At 39.5% G+C, this 22,725-nt stretch overlaps 1 protein-coding gene and 1 non-coding gene across 6 annotated transcripts in view; one reads left to right on the top strand and one right to left on the bottom strand.

Annotated features, from left to right (window-relative positions):
* The window catches only part of LRCH2 (leucine rich repeats and calponin homology domain containing 2), a 168,528-nt gene that overhangs the window by 95,684 nt on the left and 50,119 nt on the right, over nt 1-22,725 (top strand). For all 5 annotated transcript variants that reach the window (XR_008627376.1, XR_008627375.1, XM_055122537.1 and 2 more), the window contains exon 11: nt 1,540-1,647. Coding sequence is in view for 3 of the 5 variants with exons in the window: in XM_055122537.1 (XP_054978512.1) it covers nt 1,540-1,647 (108 nt within the window). In the remaining 2 variants the exon portion in view is untranslated. The remainder of the gene's footprint in view (nt 1-1,539; nt 1,648-22,725) is intronic.
* On the bottom strand, nt 18,072-18,198 carry LOC129400250 (small nucleolar RNA ACA64). Its single transcript, XR_008627560.1, has one exon. It is a non-coding gene; the product is annotated as a small nucleolar RNA ACA64 (small nucleolar RNA).

The following is a 22,725-nucleotide window of genomic DNA, read 5'->3' as shown; positions in this document are numbered from 1 at the left end:
GTATCCATCGAATAAAATTACTGAACTGTAGAAAACTTATTTAAATTTTTTTTCTTCTGAGAAAATTATATAGTTTAGTTAATATTTTTGGGAGGAATTGTGAATCTTATCAACACTAATTTTACATTTCCTCTACCTAAACATTTTAATATAATGGTTTTATTTATTTAAAAATTATCCACTGCCCCCTTCTATTTCCTCTGTGGATGCTGTTATACTGACATCATGATGTTTGGTTGTGGTGCTGACACACTTGGTTGTGGTACTTGCCAGGGATCATACTTTTTTGCTTTTTGGGTCACACCCAGTGATGCTCAGGACTTACTCCCGCCTTGGCACTCAGGCATTACTCCTGGCACTGCGTGGGGGACCATATGGGAGGCTGGAGACCGAACCCAGGTCGGAACCCCAGGGCGTGTAAAGCAAACACCCTCCCCACTGTACTGTCACTCCTGCCTCATCAGTTTTTTAGCTGCAACATTTGCAGATATGCTTACCAGGGGCTTGCTTTCCTGACCTTGGTTATGTTTTTCAGTTGTGATATTTGCTAAGAGCCAGACCCTTTGGTTGTGGTGCTCTCTTCAAATATCTGGCTCCACTGTGTCTAGAAATCACAAATCTCTGGGAGTGAGACAGCAAAGCTGCCAAGCACAAACAGCAGAACTGTCAGAACTGTGCTTGGTGCATGCAGCTGCTCTGGAAATTAAACAATGGACCTACTGCTTGCAAGGCAAATGTTTTAGTCACCAAGCCATCTCTCAGTTCCCATGTGTAGAAATTTAAAAAATCAAAATGAATAAAGTGACAAGAGCATGGTGTTTAGTACAATTGGAAAATTTGGTGCAGGCCTCCCAGTGATATTCAGGGGCCTGGGGCCACTCTTAGTGATACTCAACTCTGCATTGTGGACCTGACAGTTCAGTGCTAGAGCTCAGAATGTGGTGCTGTGTGGCCTTAGTAAAATGAGAAATTTAATATTTAACACATATTTTTGAAGCCAGGGCATAAAGAACACTGCAGCTCTTATCATATACAATACTGGGAACAGAACTTTCAGTTATATAATGATCATATATAATTATGATGATATATTTTCAAAATTACAAAATGTTAATATAGTTCACTGTGTTATTCAATTCAAATGTTATAGCAATGTAAATGGCAAGGATCAGTTTCTGTTGATTAAAGAGGATAGATGCTTTATTAAACCTTAAATATTTATTTTAGAGGCTGGAGCAATATCATAGTAGGTAGGGCACTTGCCTTGCACGCAGTCGACCCGGGTTCAATTCCCAGCATCCTATATGGTCCCCCGAGCACTGCCTGGAGTAATTCCTGAGTGAATGAGCCAGGAGTAATCCCTGTGCATCGCCAGGTGTGACCCAAAAAGCACAACCAAAGTATTTACTTTAATATTTTCAACAAAAAGACATTTCACTTTTAAATTTCACATAGTATTAAAAACAAAATGGTTTCCATTTCTGTAGACTGGCATAAAAGATCTGATTTTTTAAGATAGCTGTTTATATTACCTTTCAGGCTTGGAAAAGAACAGCTTCTTGCAGATGAAGAGGATGATGACTTGAAGGAAGTGACTGATTTGAGGAAAATAGCAGCTCAGTTATTACAGCAAGAGCAGAAGAACAGGTATTTTTTCAGTCATGAATTTTACATAGAAAAATATTATAGTCATTAAATCTGATTATTTAGAGTATCAAATAATGTATAGGAACTATTCAGAAAAGAGTAGGATCATTCAATTTTTAAAATTTGGGGGTTATAACTGGTATTGCTCAGGGCTTTCTTCTGGCTCTGCACTCAGTGGTAACTCCTGGCAGGGCTGAGGGGCCATATTGGATGCTGGGGATTGAATCTAGGTGAGCTGTGTGCAAAGCAAGCACCCTACCCACTGTACTCACGGTACCCATAATCCCTGAGCACAGAGCCAGGGTAAGCCCTGAGAACAGCTGAGTATGGCCCAAAAAAGTAAGCAAACAGAAACCCCCAAAATTTAGAGATTATGGGAGCAACAGGATGACAGTGACAGTGACAGTGAATATAAGATCCTTATATTAACACTCTGTTTTAATATGTATTGATATTAATATTGCAGCTATGTTTAATTTTTATTTGGGTGAAGCAAAATAGTTTCTATTGAAAGAAATTTACTTTGAAAAATGTCGGGAGAGTAAGAGAGGAATACTTTTTCAAGAGAGAACACAGGCTTCTCCAGAGTGGGAAAAACCCTATGTTTAATTTTCAGAGGCACTAAAATATTTATGATAATCTGGTGCTGGGAGGAACGATTCTCCTCTGCCCTTAAATGTCCTTTATATATTTCCCTTTCCAGAAAAGATTTTACTTAAGAGAAGTGAAAGGAACGGAAAAGAAAATAGGGAAGCACCTGAAATATGAGATGGGTCTCTTTAAGCAGAATTCATCCTTTACGTACTTTTTAGATAAAGAAACAATAAGTTTTTAAAGAACTAAGAGGATAAAGACATTGTAGGTTTGAGCATTAATTTAATAATTTTATGAAGAGAATGGTCAGACTATATCTCTTGTATTAGCTGCTTGTCAAGTAATTTTAATTGAATATCATCTTGAATTTTAGTTGAATATTAATTTGAACATCTTGAGTTATTTTGCCTTCAACATTAGAAAAAAGAAGTACATTTTATTTTAACAAATTATAATCTATAGATAATTTTAATTAGATTCTTTGCCAGTTTTATGGCTGAATTTAAACTTATCTCAGAACTTATTTCAAATAGGGACTGCTCCAGTGGTTGAGTTTCTAGGGTCTTTCATTTATTAGACTTAAGGGGTACCACTTGAGACACATTCTACCTCTCATCTCAGAATTCCTTATTCAGAATCTAATATCATTCTCCATTAACTGATCTTTCTTTTTTTGAAAAAAACATCAAGATACTATTCACATCCCTTAGCTCTAGGAAATTTTTTTTTAATTTATTGTAAAATGTTTGGATTTGAGTGAGTTTAAAGCCTCAAAAATAATTGTAAACCAAAGGCATATCAATTATTTTTTTAAAAGCTCAAAAGTAATCTTATATAAAGACATCCCTTAGAGTATACCTTCTGGTTGTAGATATTCCATTTTACAATAAATTGTTATTTTATGATTCTTTTTTTTTGCTTGTTTTTGAGACTCATCTGATGGTGTTCAGAGCTTACTCCTGGCTTTGTGCTCAGGAATCACTTCTAGTAGAGCTCAGGGACTGTTAGTTATGCTGGGTATTGAACCTGGGTTGGCCATATGCAATGAAAGAGCCGTATCTGCTGTACTATTTTTCTGGCAAGATCCCAACTTTCTTAATGAAAAATATGAAATGCTAATGAAAATTGCAGATCAGCAAATTATTGTAACATGCTAGGTGTTAAGATACACATTGTGATATTTTTGTTAGCCTTGTTTTACAGTAATTTATCTAGGGTAACTTTTTTTGTTTGTTTTTGGGCCACACCTAGAGGTACTCAAGGATACCCTACGCTCGCTCAGGGTACTCATTTTGGACACTACCCATTATACTAACTCCCAGGCACTTAATGTCATCTTTGAATATCAGACATTACTACTTACAGTTCCTGTTTTTTCACTAGCTACCATTTGAAGGCAAATATTGTCTTTGTTTTCAAGTAAAAGGTTCCATGACTATTCAAACTAGAGGTAATTAAAACCTGCTGTGTTGAATTTGGTGATACTTTTATTTTTTTTTGTTTTTTTTTTTTGGTTTTTGGGTCACACCTGGCGATGCACAGGGGTTACTCCTGGCTCTGCACTCAGGAATTACTCCTGGCGGCGCTCAGGGGACCATATGGGATGCTGGGATTTGAACCCGGGTCGGCCGCGTGCAAGGCAAACGCCCCACCCACTGTGCTATCGCTCCAGCCCCTATTTTTCTTTTATTTTATCCTTGTTTTGTTTTTATGGGCCACACCAAGTTGTGCTCAGGACTTACTCCTGACTTTGTATTCAGGGATAACTTCTGGCAGGGACCATATGGGGTACCAGGGGTTGATCTCAGGTTAACATATGCAAGGCAAGTGCCCTACCTGCTGCTCAGGTCTTAGGTAATGACTTTCTTAGAACAGCTTTGCCACTTTTTTATATCATACTATTTAAAAATATTTTTCATTCTTTTAGAAAGTTTACACTAATAAGTTTTTAGTATTATGCTAATACATTTGGATAAAAATGTCCTAGGAAAGTAACATTGAGTATATTGCAAAGAAATAATCAAAAGAATGGAAAGAAATCAAACTATCAAGTAGATATCTCATAGCTAATAAAAATTTGGGGGCCAGACTGCCCCTTCTTTGTCTAAGTAAAATTCTTAGATTAAGCTACTTTGTGCTGCCATTTATTGGTATTTTTTTTCTTTTTGGGTCACACCCGGTGATGCACAGGCGTTACTCCTGGCTCATGCACTCAGGAATTACTCCTGGTGATGCTCGGGGGACCATTTGGGATCCTGGGAATCGAACCCGGGTCAACCACCTGCAAGGCAAACACCCTACCCACTATGCTATCACTCCAGCCCCTTATTGCTAAATTTTTAAAAACTAATTTTCATTCCTTATTTCAAAATATTAGATTACTGTTTCTGCTTGTCTTCAAATGAATTCAAATCATCATGAACCGGTGATCTTCTCTATAGTAAGATAGCTATTTGACAAGTCATAACTCAGTATCACTGTCACTGTCATCCCATTGTTCATCGATTTGTTCGAGCGGGCACCAGTAACGTCTCATTGAGAGACTTATTTTTACTGTTTTTGGCATATCCAATACACACGGGTAGCTTGCCAGGCTCTGCCGTGCGGGCTCCATACTTTCGGTAGCTTGCCGGGCTCTCCGAGAAGGGTGGAGGAATCGAACACAGGTCGGCTGCGTGAGAGGCGAACGCCCAACTGCTGTGCTATTGCTCCAGCCCATAACTCAGTATAATTTATAAAATTTATATAACTACATAAATTTATTAATCATAAAAATTGTTCTTAATCCTTCATAAGCTAATTCTTCAAATTTCTTCTATATCTACTCATGTCTGTTAGTAGTAGAGATGTGGTTACTGCTCTTATTAAGAAAAATAAACTTCAGGCTAGAGAGAGTACAGTGAGCAGGGCATATTGTAGTTTGCATTTCACGCTTTTTGTTGATTCTGTGGTTCAGATATAATTAAGCAACACTTCTTCACAACTTGTGTGTTTGAGGCCCCTGACCACTTACACTGTTACCTTTTATCTGCCTCTTCATATTTTTCTCCCTTCAGTTTCTTTCCTACCCTATCCTCTTTTCTCTAGTCTAGGTTTTAGGGTAATCTGATATCACCCCTCCTCATTTGATGCCTTTCTCTTGTTTTATATGCCACAGAAGTGAGTTCATCTTATATTTGTCTTTCTTATTATTACTTAATTCACTCAACATTATATCCTCCAGTTTCAACCAAGTTGTAGTGATTTACATGATTTTGTCCTTCCTTGAAGCTGCATAGTATTGTGCTGTGTATAAATGTAGATTTTTAGAGGTTTATTTTGTTAAGATTCACAGAAATCATGTATGTCATCAGTTTCATGTGCTTTTTTTCTGTTCACATGTGAGTAATTCAATATGAGGAGCAGTATATATTGGGTGGAGCCTTGGGCCATATGTAGTGGTGCTCATTGCTTACTCTTAGCTCTGTGACTAGGGGTCAATTAGAGGATCAGTTCTACTGATCAAACCAGGGATGGCTCGGGGGAAGTACTCTAACTCCTGTACCAGTGCTCTGGCATGAGGTGCATTATTTTAACTTCTGTGCTTGCCCCCGCGCCTGGCTGTCTTCACTGGGGCCCCTTGGAGGGGGTGGGTTGAGTTTCCCTCCCCGCCCCGAGCAGAGCCCCGGCAGCTGCAGACCTCTGGAACCTAGCCACAGCCATGCTCAAGGCCCCTCTCCATACATTTGGACGAGCCTCACCATGAAGGAACCAGCAGAGGAACTCAGGTGTGCGGTACCCGAGGCTGAGATCTCCAAGCCTGCTCGGATTAGGACTGGGCCTCTTCCGTCCAGACCCCCCATTTTCCAGTAGCTAGGTGGTCACACTCAGAAACGGTTCTGGTGCAGTGTAATCCCATCATCGGCCATCATCCAGAAACTATAAAACAAAGCTCCCGTAAGCCTAGACTCTTGGAGGTTCTCTCCTAGGTTCTCTCGGAGAACCTGGCAAGCTACTGAGAGTTTCCTGCCCACATGGGAGAGCCTGGCAAGCTCCTCGTGATGTATTCATATGCCAAAACCATTAACAATGATGAGTCTCATTCGCCTGACCCTGAAAGAGCCTCCAATGCAGCACTATTGGGAGGATGAGTAAAGAGAGGCTGCTAAAATCTCAGGGCTAGGACGAATGGAGATGTTACTGAGAACACTCGAGAAAATCATCAATCAATAGGATGATGATTTTGATGATGATGCTGATGCTTTATATTTGATTAACATAGTAGTTCTCTAAACCATTTAAACCTGTATATTATTTTGTTCTGCTTTCTTCACTAATGACTTCTCTGTCCTCTTCCCAAATATCTTATATGTTTAATCTTTCGGTTTGGTTGATGTATGTAAAATGTGACTATAGTCAGATTCATTTATAATATAGGGCATCTTTCTTTTATAATTTAATACATTTTTAAAATTTTAATCACTGAGATAGACCCTTTAAAAGCTGTTTATGATTAGGTTTCAGTCATACAGTGTTTCAACACCCACCGCTCCACCAGTGCACATTTCTGAGCCCCCGTGTCCCCAGTTTCTCTCCCATCACCCCCAGCCTGCCTCTATAGTAGGCGCTTGTCTCTCTCTCTCTCTCTCTCTCTCTCTCTCTGTGTCTCTCTCTCCTTTTGGATATTGTGGTTTTGCAGTATGATACATAAAGGTGATCAAGACTGTCCCTTTAGCTACTTTTAACAGTCGGATCTTGTCCAGGGTGATCATTCCCAGCTATTATTTTCATACTGTTCTCTACCTTACCTACCTTTAGCCCCCCACACACTTGTAGTTAGTTACAGCCATTGACCAGTCCTCTTAGCCCCTGTTTTCCCTGGCTATGAATATTAGTCCTTTACTATATATTTTTTGTTTTTCGGAAGAGCCTGGCAAACTCCCCATGGCGTATTCGCTATGCCAAATACAGTAACAATAACAGGTCTCATTCCCCTGACCCTGAAAAAAAGCCTCCAATAGTTGGGAAAAACAAGTAAGGAGAGGCTGCTAAAATCTCAGGGATGGGATGAATGGAGGGGGACAGGGAGACGTTACTGGCGCCTGCTCAAGTAAATCGATGAACAACGGGATGACAGTGATACAGTGATATTTTTATATACCACAAGTGAATGCATTCAGTATGTATCTGTCCCTCTCCTTCTGAATCATTTCACTCAGCATGATACTCTCCATGTCCATCCATTTATAGGCAAATTTCATGACCTCATTTTTCTAAAGATTACACAATATTCTCTTGTTTAGATGTGCCACAGTTTCTTTATTCATTCATCTGTTCTCGGGCACTCAGGTTGTTTCCAGATTCTGGCTATGGTGAATAGTTCTGCAATAAATATAGTAGTGCAGATGATGTTTCTCCTGTGTGTTTTTCAACCCCCAGGGTATATTCCCAGAAGTGGTATTGCTGGGTCAAATGGGAGTTCAATTTCTAGATTTATGAGAAGTTGTCCATGTTGTTTTCCAAAAAGCCTGGATCAGTTGGCATTTCCAACAACAGTGAAGGAGAGCCCCTTTCTCCCCACATCCACACCAACACCAGTTACTTTTGTTCTTTTGGATGTCTACCAGTCTTTTTGGTGTGAGATGACATCTCATTTTTTTTATATGTATCTCCCTGATAATTACTGATGAAGAGCATTTTTTTCATGTGCCTTTTTTTTTAAAAATTTTTATTAAATCACCATGTGGAAAGTTACAAAGTTCTCAGGTTTATATGTCAGTTATACAATATTCAAACACCCATCCCTTCACCAGTGCCCATATTCCACCACCAGAAACCCCAGTATACCCTCCGCCCCCACCCCCTACCCCCTACCCCCTACTGTATAACTAATGAATTTCACTTCATTTTTTCTTTACCTTGATTACATTCCATAATTCAACACAAAACTCACTATAGTTGACATAACTCTCTCTCTCTCTCTCTTTTTTTTTCTCTTTTTCCTTTTCCCTTTTCTTTTTCTTTTTCCCCCTCATCCCCCTTCCTGCGCCTCATAGTATGGTGTACGCCACGCCACGTCGGCCAGTGTGGGGCTTTTGCTTAGTTCACAGTCCAGAGGTGGCTGCTACATTAAAAACCTTCAATATTTTCAACAAAAACTTACTGTTATTATTTGGAGCTTCCCCCCCAAGTCAGACCTGTTCAAATGGAACCAATTCACATTGCTGACAATTATAAATGTTAAGTTTTGGATTTCTGTATAAAGTCCAGGGAGAATTCTGCCAGAAATTACATAGCCCAGCTCACAGTCCCAGTGCATTGCTGTAAGAAGTCTCTGAATTCAAAGTCTTTAGGCGCAGAGGGTCCGATTCGCGCTCAGCGGCTCCGGGTTTATCTGGGCCGAGGGCGTGCCGGTTACGCCCCCTTCCCATGAGTTCCTGGGAGCCCCCAAAGTAAAATCCGAATACCTGTGGGTCTGGAATCAGAAGATGGCGCCTGCCACATGGTGCCGCCAGCCCGCCGCTTTCCATGCAGGAAGACAGGGTGGGGAGGAAAAAAAATCCACCCCCAGCAGCACCGAGTTGTAGCCCAGTTTGGTGTCCCAATGCATTGCTCTCGGGTGCTGCGCTGGATGCCCGAATGTGTTACATCTTTGGAGTCAAAGTCTTTAGGCGCAGAGGGTCCGACTCGCGCTCAGCGGCTCCGGGTTTATCTGGGCCGAGGGCGTCATGTGCCTTTTGGCCATTTGAATTTCTTCTTTGAGAAAGCTTCTGTTCATTTCTCGCCCCATTTTCTGATGGGATTGATGTTTTTCTTTTTTCTTGTAGATTTCTACCAGTGCCTTGTATACCTTTGATATTAACCCCTTATCAGAAAGGTACTGGGTGAATAACCTTTCCTATTCCTTAGGTTGTCTTTGTATCCTGGTCAGTGTTTCTTTTGAGGTGCAGAAGCTTCTCAGTTTAACATAGTCCATTTGTTTATCTCTGTTTCTGCTTGCTTGATCAGTGGCATTTCATCTTTGAAGATATCTTTAGCTTCAGTGTCATGGAGTTTTTTTCAACATTTTCTTCAATATACCTTATGGATGCTGATGTTGAAGTATTTTTTGATCTGACTTTTATGCATGGTATTAGGTAGAGGTCTAAGCCCAACTTTTTGCACGTAGCTTTTTTTCCCAGCATCATCTGTAAAAGAAGCTTTCCTTGCTCCACTTTATATTTCTTGCTCCCTTATTGAAGATTAGATGATCATATATTTGACGGTGTGTGTAGGGATATTCAGCCATATTCCCTTGGTCTGTGGATCTGTTTTTGTTCTAATACTATGCTGTTTTAATTATTACCACTTTGTAGTACAGTTTGAGGTTAGGAAAGGTGATGCCTCCCATCATTTTTTCCTCCAAGAATTGCTTTAGCTATTTGTGGGGGCTTGTTGGTCCATTTGAATTTCAGGAATGTTTGATCAATTTCTTTGAAGAATGTACTGGGTATCCTTATAGGGATCACATAGAATCTGTATGTTTTGGGGAGTATTGCCATTTTGACAATGTTAGTTCTTCCATTTCCTGTGTCCTCTTTTATTTTTTTGAAGTAGTGTTTTGTACTTTTCTTTGCACAGGTTTTTTATTGCCTTAGTTACGTTGATTCCGAGGTACTTGATTTTCTGAGGCATGATTGTGAATGGGATTGTTATTTTTATACCACTTTCTTCTCTCTCATTATTTGGATGTAGGAAAGCCATGAACTTTTGGTTATTGATTTTATAGCCTGTGACTTTACTATACAAGTTTATTATTTCTAGAAGCTTCTTGTTAGAGAATGTAGGGTTCTCTAAGTATAGAATAATGTCATATGCAAATCATGATAGATTTATTTCCTCCTTTTCTATATGGATGCATTTAATATCTTTTTTTGCCTAACTGCTATGGCAAATACTTCCAGTACTTTATTGAATAGAAGTGGCAAGAGTGGGCAAACTTGTCTTGTCCCCAATCTTAGAGAGAAGGCTTTTAGTTTTCCCCCATTGAGAATAATGTTTGCCATGGACTTACAGTAGATGGCTTTGACTGTATTGAGTAAAGTTCCTTCAGTTCCCATATTGCTGAAAACTTTCATCATAAACAGGTGCTGGATCTCGTCAAATGCCTTCCCTGCATCTGTTGATATGATCATATGGTTTTTATCTTTTCTTCTATTGATATTATGGATTATGTTGATTGACTTGCAAATGTTAACCATCCTTGCATTCGTGGGAGGAATCCCACTTGGTCATGGGGTGTGATCTTTTTGATTAGTTTTTGGATTCTATTTGCTAATATTTTGTTGAGGATCTTTACAACTTTGTTCATCAGATAATTTTCTTTTTTGTGGCATCTCTGTCTGCTTTAGTTATTATGGTAATATGTGCCTCATAAAAACTTTTTGGGAGTGTTTCTGTTTCTTTAATTTCCTGGAAAATCTTGAAAAGGACTGGCAATATAGGTGCTCTTTAAATGTTTGGGAGAATTTGCTCATGAAACCATCTGGACGTGGCATTTTGTTTTGGGGAAGAATTTTGATTACTGTTTCAATTCCCTTGATAGTCATAGGTCTATTCAGGTATTCCAAATCTTTTTGGTTCAGCCTTTGGAGGTTATAGGAATCCAGAAATTTATCCATTTCTTCTAGGTTTTCTTGTTTTGTGGCATACAGACTTTCAAAGTAATCTCTGATGATCCTTTGAATTTCTGTATTTTCTATTGTGATGTCCCCCTTTTCATTTCTGTTTCAGTTTATTGGGATTCTCTCTCTCTCTTTGTAGTTCTTGCTAGTAGTTTATCAATCTTGTTTATTTTATCAAAGAACCAACTCTTGGTTTCATTGATCTTTTTGGATTGTTTTTGGGAATTCAGCTTGTTGGTCTCTGCTCTAAGTTTTATTATTTCTTTCCTCCTGCATGGTTTGGGCTCCTTTTGCTGGTCATATTCTAAGATCATAAGCTGTGAAGTCAGGTTAATTAGTGGACCCTTTCTTCCTTGCTGTTAAATGCTTGCAGAGCTATAAAATTTCCCCTTAACACTGCTTTAGTGGTGTCCCACAAATTCTGGTAGCTCATGTCTTCATTCTCATTTGTTTCCAGGAATCTTTTGATTTCTTCCCTGATTTCCTCTCTAACCTACTCATTAGTTCAACATTGAGATGTTTAGTTTCCCAGTGTTTGATTTGATTCTCCATTTCTATGTGTGATTAACTTAGATTTTTCAGTACATCGTGGTATAAAATGATAGTTGATACAATTTCTATCCTCCTGATTCTAATGAGGTATATTTCGTGGCCCGGCATATGGTCTGTCTTGGAAAATGTTCCATGTGCACTGGATAAGATGGTGTATTCAGTTTTTTGGTGATGAAAAGCTCTGTATACATTTTTTAGCCTGCTCTCTTCCACTTCTTCCTTCATAGCCATTGCTTGCTTGCTTGTTGATATATCAAGAGGTGATACGGTGGTGTTGCAGTCTCTAGCTACTATTGTGTTGCTACCAGTGTCCTCCTTGAAGTATATTATCAGTTTTAAGTATTTTTGCTGGTACCTCACTGGGTATGTATTTGTTTAGGAGTGTGATTTCTTCCTCATGAATAATCAATATCCCTTGATTATTAAAACATGGCCTTTGCTGTCCCTTCTAATCTTTTCTTTTTCAGCCTGAAATATGTTGTCAGCTTCTAGTATGGCCACCCTGGCTTTTTTTGAGGGAGTTGTTTGAATTGTTTCCCATCCTTTGACTTTGAGTTTGTGTTTTCTTTGACTGTTCAGATGTGTTTCTTGTAGGTAGGCAGCAGCATGTTGGATTCAGTTTTTTAATCCATTTTGCCACTCTGTGTCTCTTAATTGGTGCATTTAGACCACTGACATTGAGAGAGATTATTCACCAACAGTGAAGGAGCATCCCTTTTTCCCCATATCCACGCCAGCACTGGTTGCTTTTGTTCTTTTGAATGTGTGCCAGTCTCTGTGGTGTGAGATGACATCTCATTGTTGTTTTGATTTGCATCTCCCTGATGACTAGGGATGTGGAGCATTTTTTTCATATGCCTTTTGGCATTTGTATTTCTTTTTTGAGGAAACTTCTGTTCATTTCTTCTCCCCATATTTTGATGGGGTTGGGAGGTTTTTTCTTATGCAATTCTACAAGTATCTTGTATATCCTGGATATTAATCCCTTATCAGATGGATATTGGGTAAATATTCTTTCCCATTCTGTGGGCTCTTTCTGTATTTTGATCACTGTTTCTTTTGAATTGCAGAAGCTTCTTAGTTTGATGTAGTCCCTTTTGTTCATGTTTGCTTCCACTTGCATGGTCAGTGCTGTTTCGTCCTTAAAAATGCTTTTAGCTTCAGTGTCATGGAGAGTTCTGTCTGGCACACTTCTAAACCCGCAGGGGTCCCCTCTGACCTAGGGTGTTAGTTATTTTAACATTTAATATTTTAATGTTTTGTGATAAGACGAGCCTCTGTAAAAGATATTCCCACATGAAGGATTTCAGTGAATGAATGGTACAGATTTAATGTAATTAAATTTAATTTAATGTAATTAATATAATTTCAAATTATATATTTTAAATTAATTTAATCAAATTTAATTAATTAAATTTAGGTTAATTAAAATTAATTAAATTAAGATTAACTTTAATCAAATTAATTTTCAAGTTATATATTTCAAAGGCTCGTTCCGATGAGCCTCACACATGAAGGAACCAGCAGATGAACCCAGGTGTGCGCGTCCCGGGGCTGACATCTCCAAGGCTGCTCGGATTGGGACTGAACCTCTTCCATTCAGATTCCCCATCTTCCAGTAGCTAGGCAGCCACACCCAGAAGCTGCCCCGATGCCATGTAATCCCATCAGTAACCAACATTCAGAGACTATAAAACCAAGCTTCCAGAAGAGAGTGACACAGTCTCTTGCCCCCATCTGATAGACTAGTTCTCCCCCTTGGAGAACCTGGCAAGCTATCGAGAGTTTACTGCCTGCACGAGGGAGAGCTGGGCAAGCTCCCTGTGGCGTAGTAATATCCCAAATACAGTAACAATGATGGGTCTCATTCCCCTGACCCTGAAGAGCCTCTAATGCAGCACCATTGGGAAGGCTGCTAAAATCTCAGGGCTAGAATGAATGGAGACGTTACTGGGCCAGCTCGAGCAAATTGATGTTCAACAGGATGACAGTGTTTCAGTGATACAGTATAATTTCAAGAGGAAATGCATTAGAGTACAATGATTTTTTTTGGTTTGGGGAGGCCATACCCAGCAGTGCTCAGAGCAGTGCTCAGGTCTTACCCCTGATTCTGCACTCAGATATTCCTCTTCACAATGCTTGGGTGATTTGTATGATATGCCAGGGATCAAACCCGGGATGGCTGTATGCAAAGTAAATACCCTACCCATTGTACTATTGTTCCAGCCATGTAGAGTGCAGCTTAATATTACTTTTGTTGGGCCTAGAGCGATGGTACAGTAGGTAGGGTACTTGTCTGAGGTCTACCCAAGATAGATCCCCCACACAACATATGTTTCCCCAAGCACAGCAAGAGTGATCCCAGGACAGAGAGCCACAAGTAAGCCCTGAGTACCAGTAGTTGTGCCCCTCCCCCAATAACCCTAAAATTGCTTTTAATATGAACAAAAAATGATTGTTAACATTTTTTATTATAACTGCATTTGTTTTGATAATGGAATTATTTTGTCCATTCATAATTTAGTAAACATTTATTCTAGTACTGTTGCTGCATTGGGCTGGAGCGATAGCACAGTGGTAGGGCGTTCACCTTTCACGCAGCCGACCCGTGTTCGATTCCTCCGCCCCTCTCTGAGAGCCCGGAAGCTACTGAGAGTACTGAGCCTGCATGGCAGAGCCTGGCAAGCTACCCGTGGCGTATTGGATATGCCAAAAACAGTAACACTAAGTCTCACATTTAGAGACGTTACTGTGCCTGCTCGAACAAATCGACGAACAACGGGATGACAATGACAGTGACAGTGACTGTTGTTGCATTGTGTTCATTATTGTATTGTTATTATTTACTTTTAGGGCTGAAGTGATAACAGAGCTGGTAGGGCGATAACAGAGCTGGTAGGGCGATTGCCTTGCACGCAGCTGACCCGGGTTTGATTCCTCCGCCCCTCTCGGGGAGCCCGGCAAGCTAGCGACAGTAACTTGCTGGCACGGCAGAGCCTGGCCAGCTCCCCTTGGCGTATTCGATATGCAAAAAACAGTAACAACAAGTCTCACAATGGAGACATTACTGGTGCCCGCATGAACAAATAGATGAACAATGGGAGGACAGTGCTACAGTGCTATTATTTACTTTTAAATTTCTTTTAAGTAGAGTTTTTAAATTCCTCATATGAGTAGATGATTTTAGTCCACATACTTCAACTCCAGAGAATTTGAAGACTGTAAAACTTCATTTATTGTCTTTGGTGGTTTAAAAATTTCCATAACACTCAACTCTGGAATAATTTTTTTTAATTTTTTGAATTTTTTTTACTTTTTTATTAATGAATCACCGTGAGTATACAGATACAGATTTACATATTTTTGTGTTTGTGTTTAAGTCATGCACTGTTTGCATACCTCTCCCTTCACCAGTGTCCGTTCTCCACTGATCACTGGTGATCCCAGCATTCCTCCCATCCTATCTCCCCACCCGACCCCTCCTCTGTGGCAGGGCGATCCCTTTTGTTCTCTCTCTCTCCTTTTGGGTGTCGTGGGTTGCAATAGAGGTATCGGGTGGCCATTGTGTTAAATCTATAGTCTGCTTTCATCACGCCTCTCCCATCCCGAGCGGGTCCTCCCACCACAATTTACTTGGTGTTCCCTTCTCTATCTGAGCTGCCCTTTCCCCCAGCATGTGAGGCCGGCTTCCAAGCCGTGTAGCAAACCTGTTACTTATTTCTACTATCCTTGGGTGTTAGTCTCCCATTCTGTTGTTTTATATTCTGCAGATGAGTGCAATTCTTTTGTGTCTATCTCTCTCTTTCTGATTCATTTCATTTAGCATGATACTTTCCATGTTGATCCACTTATATGCAAAGTTCATGACTTCATCTTTTCTGACAACTGCATAGTATTCCATTGTGTAGATGTACCAAAGTTTCTTTAATCAGTCTTCTGTTCTTGGGCACTCGGGTTTTTTCCAGATTCTGGCTACTATAAACAGTGCTGCGATGAACATACAAGTGCAGATATTATTTCGACTATATCTTTTTGCCTCTCCGGGATATATTCCCAGAAGTGGTATTGCTGGGTCAAATGGGAGCTCAATTTCTAATTTTTTGAGGAGCGACCATGTTGTTTTCCAAAAGGGCTGAACCAGTCGGCATTCCCACTAGCAGTGTAGGAGGGTCCCACAGCACTGTGTGTGGTCCTCACATCCACACCAACAGTGGTTGCTTTTGTTCTTTTGGATGTTGCCAGTCTGGTGTTATTTGGTATCTCATAGTTGTTTTTTTCTGCATCTCCCTGATGATTAGTGATGAAGAGCATTTTTTCATGTGCCTTTTGGTCATCATTCTATTTCTTCCTTGAGGAAGTTTCTGTTCATTTCTTTGCCCCATTTTCTGATGGGGTTGGATGTTTTCTTCTTGTAGAGTTCAACCAGTGCCTTATATTCCCTTGATATCAACCCCTTATCAGATGGGTATTGGATGAATATCCTTTCCCATTCTGTAGATTCCCTTTGTATTCTGGTCACTGTGTCTTTTGTGGTGCAGAAGCTTCTTAGTTTAATATAGTCCCATTTGTTTATCTCTGTTTCTACTTGGTTGCTTAGTTGCATGTCATCTTTTTTTTTAATATTTTGGGTCACACCTGGCGATGTACAGGGGTCACTCCTGGCTCTTCTCTCAGGAATTACCCCTGGCGGTGCTCAGGGGACCATATGGGATGCTGTGAATCGAATCCGGGTTGGCCGCGTGCAAAGCAAACACCCTACCTGCTGTGTTACTGCTCCAACCCCAGTTGCATGTCATCTTTGAAGAGACCTTTATCTTCAATATCGTGAAGGGTTTTGCCGACCTCGTCTTTGATGTACCTTATGGATTGTGGTCTGATGTTGAGGTCTTTAATCCATTTTGATCTGACTTTTGTGCATGGTGTTAGGTCGAGGTCTAAGCCCATTCTTTGCATGTGATTGTCCAGTTATGCCAGCCCCATTTGTTAAAGAGGTGTTCCTTGCTCCACTTCATATTTCTTGCTCCCTTATCAAAGATTAGATGATCATTAATTTGGGGTGGTGTGTAGGGATATTCCACCCTGTTTTCGCTGGAATAATTTCTATAGGCATATAAAGGTCCAGTGTGGGGAGTAGGTAAAAAATTATGCAAAGAAAAATAACATTAGTTGAATACTCTTCAAAGTGTTTATATGTATATATATAAAAACACACACATATATATCACTGTCACTGTCACTCTCATCCCGTTGCTCATCGATTTGTTCGAACGCCACCAGTAACATCTCCATTTTGAGACTTGTTGTTACTGTTTTTGGCATATTGCATACACCACCAGTAGCTTGCCAGGCTCTGCCATGTGGGCGAGATACTCTCGGTGGCTTGCCAGCCTCTCCGAGAGGGGCGGAGAAATCGAACCCAGGTTGGCCCTGTGCGAGGCAAATGCCCTACTGCTGTGCTATTGCTCCAGCCATATATATATATATATATATATATATATATATATATATATTTGTTGTTGTTGTTGTTGTTTGTTTGGGGGCCACATCTACAGTGTCTACGGGTTACACCTGGCTCTGCACTCAGGGATCACTCCTGGTATGCTAGGAGGACTATATGGGATGCTGGAGATGGAATCTAGGTCAGTGACATGCAAGGCGAATGCTCTACCTACTGGACTATCTCTGCAGCCTGTGTTTAAAATATATCATCTAATTTAATCACTGTAATAACTCAGATAATATTACTGGTGATTTTTTCATTTTTTTATTGAGGAAACTCAGGCCTAGATATAACCATATTTTTCTCAAGGTCATACAGCTAGTTAGGTGGTCTGGCTTCAGAACTCCAAGTCTTAACATACACTTAACAGGAGTAATTTGCTTTCTCCACATCTACACATCTGATTTAATCCTTTCCTTTCCTAGATAATACACACCAAAATTGAACTTATTTTCCCCCCAGAACTTTGTCTGCTTTTATATCATTTGACTAAGTGTATTTGTCTCCTCCCAATGCCTAAATTGGGTGTATTTTCCCTCAGAAATTTGTCTGCTTTTAGATAATACGACTAAGTGAATATCTTTCTTTCTCTTTATCTCTCTCTTTCAATGTCTAATTTGACCTTAGTTTTTTTCCAGAACTTTGTCTCTGTCTACTCCTCTCTACTTTGACTAGTGAAATACACACACTCTCTCTAATATCTATACACACATGTATACAAACATTTAAATGTGAATGTGCCTATATATATAAATCTGCTTTTTCTCAGAAAGTATATATTTTTTATCATCACTTAGAGTTCCCCCAGTCTTTCCATTCCTGTTGAAATTGTGATGATTTAGTTTGCTTTAATTTCCATCAAGAATTCTGCAGTAATCCTCAGGAATATCTCTTTCTTACAGTTTTGTCTACCTTTAAATCTGTTTTCAGGACTGATAATGATGATGGTTCTAAAACACAAATCGGTGTGGCACCCGTTTGTTATTTTTACTTGATCAAGAACTGTATTGAAAACAGCTGGGGGATGGAAGTCTCATTTTCCCTGTTGTCCCAGCAGTGTGGTCTCAGGTATGGGGATTCTGGGGTGTCCTGTAGCCCAAAGATGGGGTAGACATCTGAAGTTTCCAGCCATGCTCGTATGGTAGGGCCTGGATTTCACCTCCCCACACTGCAGAGCAGGTAGTAAGCTGAGGCCACACTGATCCCGGGCACTGAATTTCATCCAACTCCATATCCAGAGACATGGGTGATTTTTCAGCCGGTCTGGGATATCTGTTTAGTTCTTTGTAACTTGCAAGAGAAAGTTAAATGTTTTGTTTTCCCCAGAAGATTGAAGTTAGTCTGCCTGCCTCAACATCCTCATCACCTTTTGTAGATAGGAACTGTACTCCTTTATTTGAGTATCGTGTCATCTGTGTTCCATGATCTGGTCTCAATATCAGGATTGGCTTTTCTTTTGTCCTTGCTTTGGGGCTTTCAGAATTAAAACTCAATCATAAAGTGACTGTTCTCATCTGTCTCAGATTTCATATAATTTGAATTAACCCACTCTCCCTTTTTGAATACTGATTCTGTTATCTTACATACTTGCCCTCCTTAAAGTTTCTGTTATTGCCTTTCCCCTCACTTGGTTTCATTTTCATTTTTCCTCCCAACTGCCTAATATTCTTTTGACAAAGCCTCAGTTACCTATTTTTTCATTCTTTTTAAAATAATTTTTTATTGAATCACAGTTACAAAGCTATCATGATCAGATTTCAGTCATACATTGTTCCAACACCCATCCCTCCACCAGTGTACATTTTCCACCACCATTGTCCCAAGTATCCCTCCCACCCCCACACCACCTCCACCCCTCCCTACCCCCCCGCCTCTTTGGCAGGCACTTTCCGTCTTACTCTCTCTCACCTATCTCTCACTCTACTTTGTGGCATTATAGTTTGCAATGTGATACTTAGGGGTCACATGCTGGGGGAAGGCAGCCGGGATAGAGAAAGGACCACTGAGTGAATGATGCTTGGAGGGCTCTCTCGGGATGGGAGATGCATGCTGAAAGTAGACTATAGACCAAACATGATGGCCACTTACTACCTGTATTGCAAACCATAACACCCAAAAGGAGAGAGAGATTAAAAGGGAATGTGCCTGTCACAGAGGAGGGGTGGGGTGGTGGGTGGGGGTGGTGGAAGGGATATTGGGAACATTGGTGGTGGAGAATGGGCACTGATTGAGGGATGGATACTTGATCATTGTATGACTGAAATGGAATCACAAAAGTTTGTAAGTTCATAACTGTATCTCACTGTGATTCATTAAAAATAAAATAAACAAAACAAAAAGTTAGAAAAAGATACTGAGAGGCCATCATATTTGGTCCTTTACCCACTTTTAGCAAACATATCTCATCCAGTGCAATCCCTCCAAACCATTATTGTCATGGTAGTCCCTGATTCTTTCTTTAAAAGCAAAAATGTCTTTGGTTGGAGAGATAATACAGGGGCTAAATCACTTACTATCCGTGGGGCTGACTCCCTGTTCATATCCTATACCACATATTGTCCCTCTAAGTACCACCCGTAGTCATTCCTGAATACAGACCCAGGAGTAAGCCCTAGGCATCACAGGTATGGCCCTCAGAACCAAAAAAAGCCCTATCATAAAACACAAACTAACATTTTTTTCATTTTCCTCGGCACCGTTGGGAAGGATGAGTAAAAAGAGGCTTCTAAAATCTCAGGGCTAGGACAAATGGAGATGTTACTGAGACCGCTCAAGAAAATCAACAGTCAATGGGATGATGATGATGATGATGATGATGATGATGATGAATAAAAATAACACAGCTCTAGGGCATGAGAGGTAGTACAGAGGTTAAAGCCCTTGTCTTGCATGCTGCCCACCCAACTTGATTCCTGGCATCACATGTGGTTCCCTGAACACTGCCAGGAGTGATCCCTGGCTACAGAGCCAGGAGTAAGCCAAAGAACAGTGGGGTGTGATCGAAAAACACTCCCCCAAATAAAAGTAATATAGCTTTATTGTTGAAAAATTACGTAATTTTACAAGCACCAAAAGAAACATAAATGCTATTATACAACTCCTTACAGACTTCAAATGGTAGTATTTTGTTAGTTTTCTCATTAGACACATTTTATACCTTGTATAAATACTTTTCAAGTGCATGTTTCCATAACATCTACATGGGTACTGCTGAGTATATGTATATCACTGAGTGCTGTGTATTGAGTAGTGCCTAACCAGTTCCTCTACTTGAATATACTATAGGCATCCAGAAATTTATCTTCTAAAACCATGCTATGATTCTACTTCCTTGCCCTCTAAATATGTTTTGAGCTTTGCTCATTTCAGAAAAAAATATATATTTTATTGTAGACGCTCAACTTGAAAACCCCAGAGTCTTAGTTTTTAATTATTGCTTCTTTCATGTTCCATATCTACTCCATTATAGTGAAACCCCATCGCATTTACCACTGTAAACCTAGACATTTCTTTCATTATTAGAATAGATCCCTAACAGCTTTTCTTTCTGTCCTTGCTTTCCTTTAGTCTGTTTTCCAAAAAGCATCAGTTTGATAGATATTTGTGACTCCAGGAATTGATCCCAGAGCTTCACACATGCAGGGCACATGTGCAGCCACTGAACTACAACCCCAGCCCCCATATTGGTATTTTTAAAATGTAAGTCAAATCATGTTCTCTAAGTCACTTCCCATCTTATTTAGAATAAAAACAAGTCCTATATGGGCTTATAAACATAAGTATATTTTAGTCTGCCTCTCTTTCTGGTTGCTTTTCTAGTTATATTTTTCTCCTTGCTGAATTCTATTGTACCAGGCATGTCTTACTCCCCCATCATCCCCTCCCAAGTCTGTTTCCTGTGTCTGAAATGATTTACACCCAGAGAAACATGTGAAATAGTTCCTTGCCTTTCAGTTTCTGCTCAAAGGTACTCTGTAAGCTAGGGGTTCCCTGAACAATGTACATAAAACAAGTGCTGCCTCAATTCTTAGTATATGTTTTGCCAAAGTAATCACACCCTCCCTCATTCTTTTGTAACATTCCCCTTACTTTGCTTTATTTTCTCCACAGAACCTAATGTCTGGCATTTTATGTGTAATTAAAAATATATGACATTCTAAATATCACTATCTTATTTTTGTATTATTTTTCATCACCACCCCCACAAAACCCTGGCCACATTATGTCAGTTTTATCTGTTAAGAGAAGGCTTTTGAAGTCTCCAGCACTAATTGTGCATATGCCTTTTTCCTTAAATATGGGTTGTTTTTCTTTCATGTGTTCTGAAGCTTTTATTAGATGCATAAATTTTGGGGGGTTCCAAGTAATCTCTTAGTGAATTTATACATTTATATTTAGAATTTTATTTCTTTATATTCCTGGTAATATTTTTCTCAGAACTTATTTTTCTAATGTAATGTAGTAACACTTGCTGTTTTGAGTAATGTTAGCATATATTTTTCTATTCTTTAAAATTTAGCCTATTAGTGTCAGTTTGAAGAAAACCAAGTTTTTTAGTTGTATGCATAACATATTTCTATTTTGGTCTTGTTAGAATCAGACCGTGACTTTAAATTGCAGTGTTAGGATTATTTGTATTTAATTGCATTATCAGTGCTAATATATTTATATCAGTTGTCTTTTCATATGGGTTTTTTCTTCTTTTCCTTGTCAGATTGTAGTTTTGGTAACATAGTTACAAAAGTGTGTTAACTTTTATGGTTTTGATATACATAATTACAGTACCTTCAACCATTATACTTATTAAGACCCTTCATCACTGACCTGTGTCACTTCTGGTTTGCCTCTTCCTCCCCCACCACTCACCTTCCACTAGTTGGTAACCTGGATTCTGCCTTCAGAGACCAAGAGTTTGTTACTGTTCGGTACTGACTATTCCCTTGCTTTGTTTCTCTATATAGTTACAGGTAAATGAACCTCCAATATTTACCCTCCCTCCAACTTACTTCTCTTAACATGATGCCCTCCAGTTCCATCCAAGTTGTGGGAAACTGCAGTTTTATCTTTCTTACAACTTACAACTACAACAATCTTTCTTACTTACTGAGTAGGATTTCAGTAGGATTCCATTGTTTGTGTATCGTGTGTGTGTGTGTGTTTGTGTATGCCAAAAAGTGGAATCTCTGCCTCATGTGGAAGCTTTATTATTAGCTTTTTGAGACGCTTCCATCCTGCTTTTCCATGGGGGCTGAGCCAGACAATATCCCCACCAACAGTGAAAGAAGGTTCCTTCTTTTTCTAAAACCATATCCCCACCACCACAGGTGGTTTCTAATCTTTTTGATATATGTTATTCTCACTGGTGTGAGGCCATACTTATTGTCTTCATTTGCATTTCCCTGATAATTAGTAATGATGAACATGTTTTCATATGACTACTTGCCAATTTTATGTTCTCTTCCAGAAAGTGTTCATCCTTTCTCTCTAGATTTTAATGAGGTTATTGTGTTCTTTTGTTGTTGTTGTTGTCGTTGCTCTTGAGCTTAGTGAGTACTCTAAAAATCTTGGATATAGGTAATCTATCTGTTATATGGTGTGAAAAGATTTTCTCCCATTAAATAGGGTGGTTTTTTTAGTATAGCTTGAGTTTCTTTTGCCATGCAAAACCTTTTGTAGTTTGAGTTCCATTTATTTGTTTGTTGATTTTGCTAAATTATTAGGACTCAATTGAGCTCTTTATCCTGAAGAATTCTGCCTATGTGTTTTGCTCATTGTATTTTGTGGATTCTC

The sequence above is a fragment of the Sorex araneus genome, chromosome X (genome assembly GCF_027595985.1).
Source record: "Sorex araneus isolate mSorAra2 chromosome X, mSorAra2.pri, whole genome shotgun sequence".
Classification (NCBI taxonomy): Eukaryota; Metazoa; Chordata; class Mammalia; order Eulipotyphla; family Soricidae; genus Sorex; species Sorex araneus.
The sequence above is the reverse complement of the archived record's forward strand: the minus strand, read 5'-3'. Positions and strand labels throughout refer to the sequence as shown.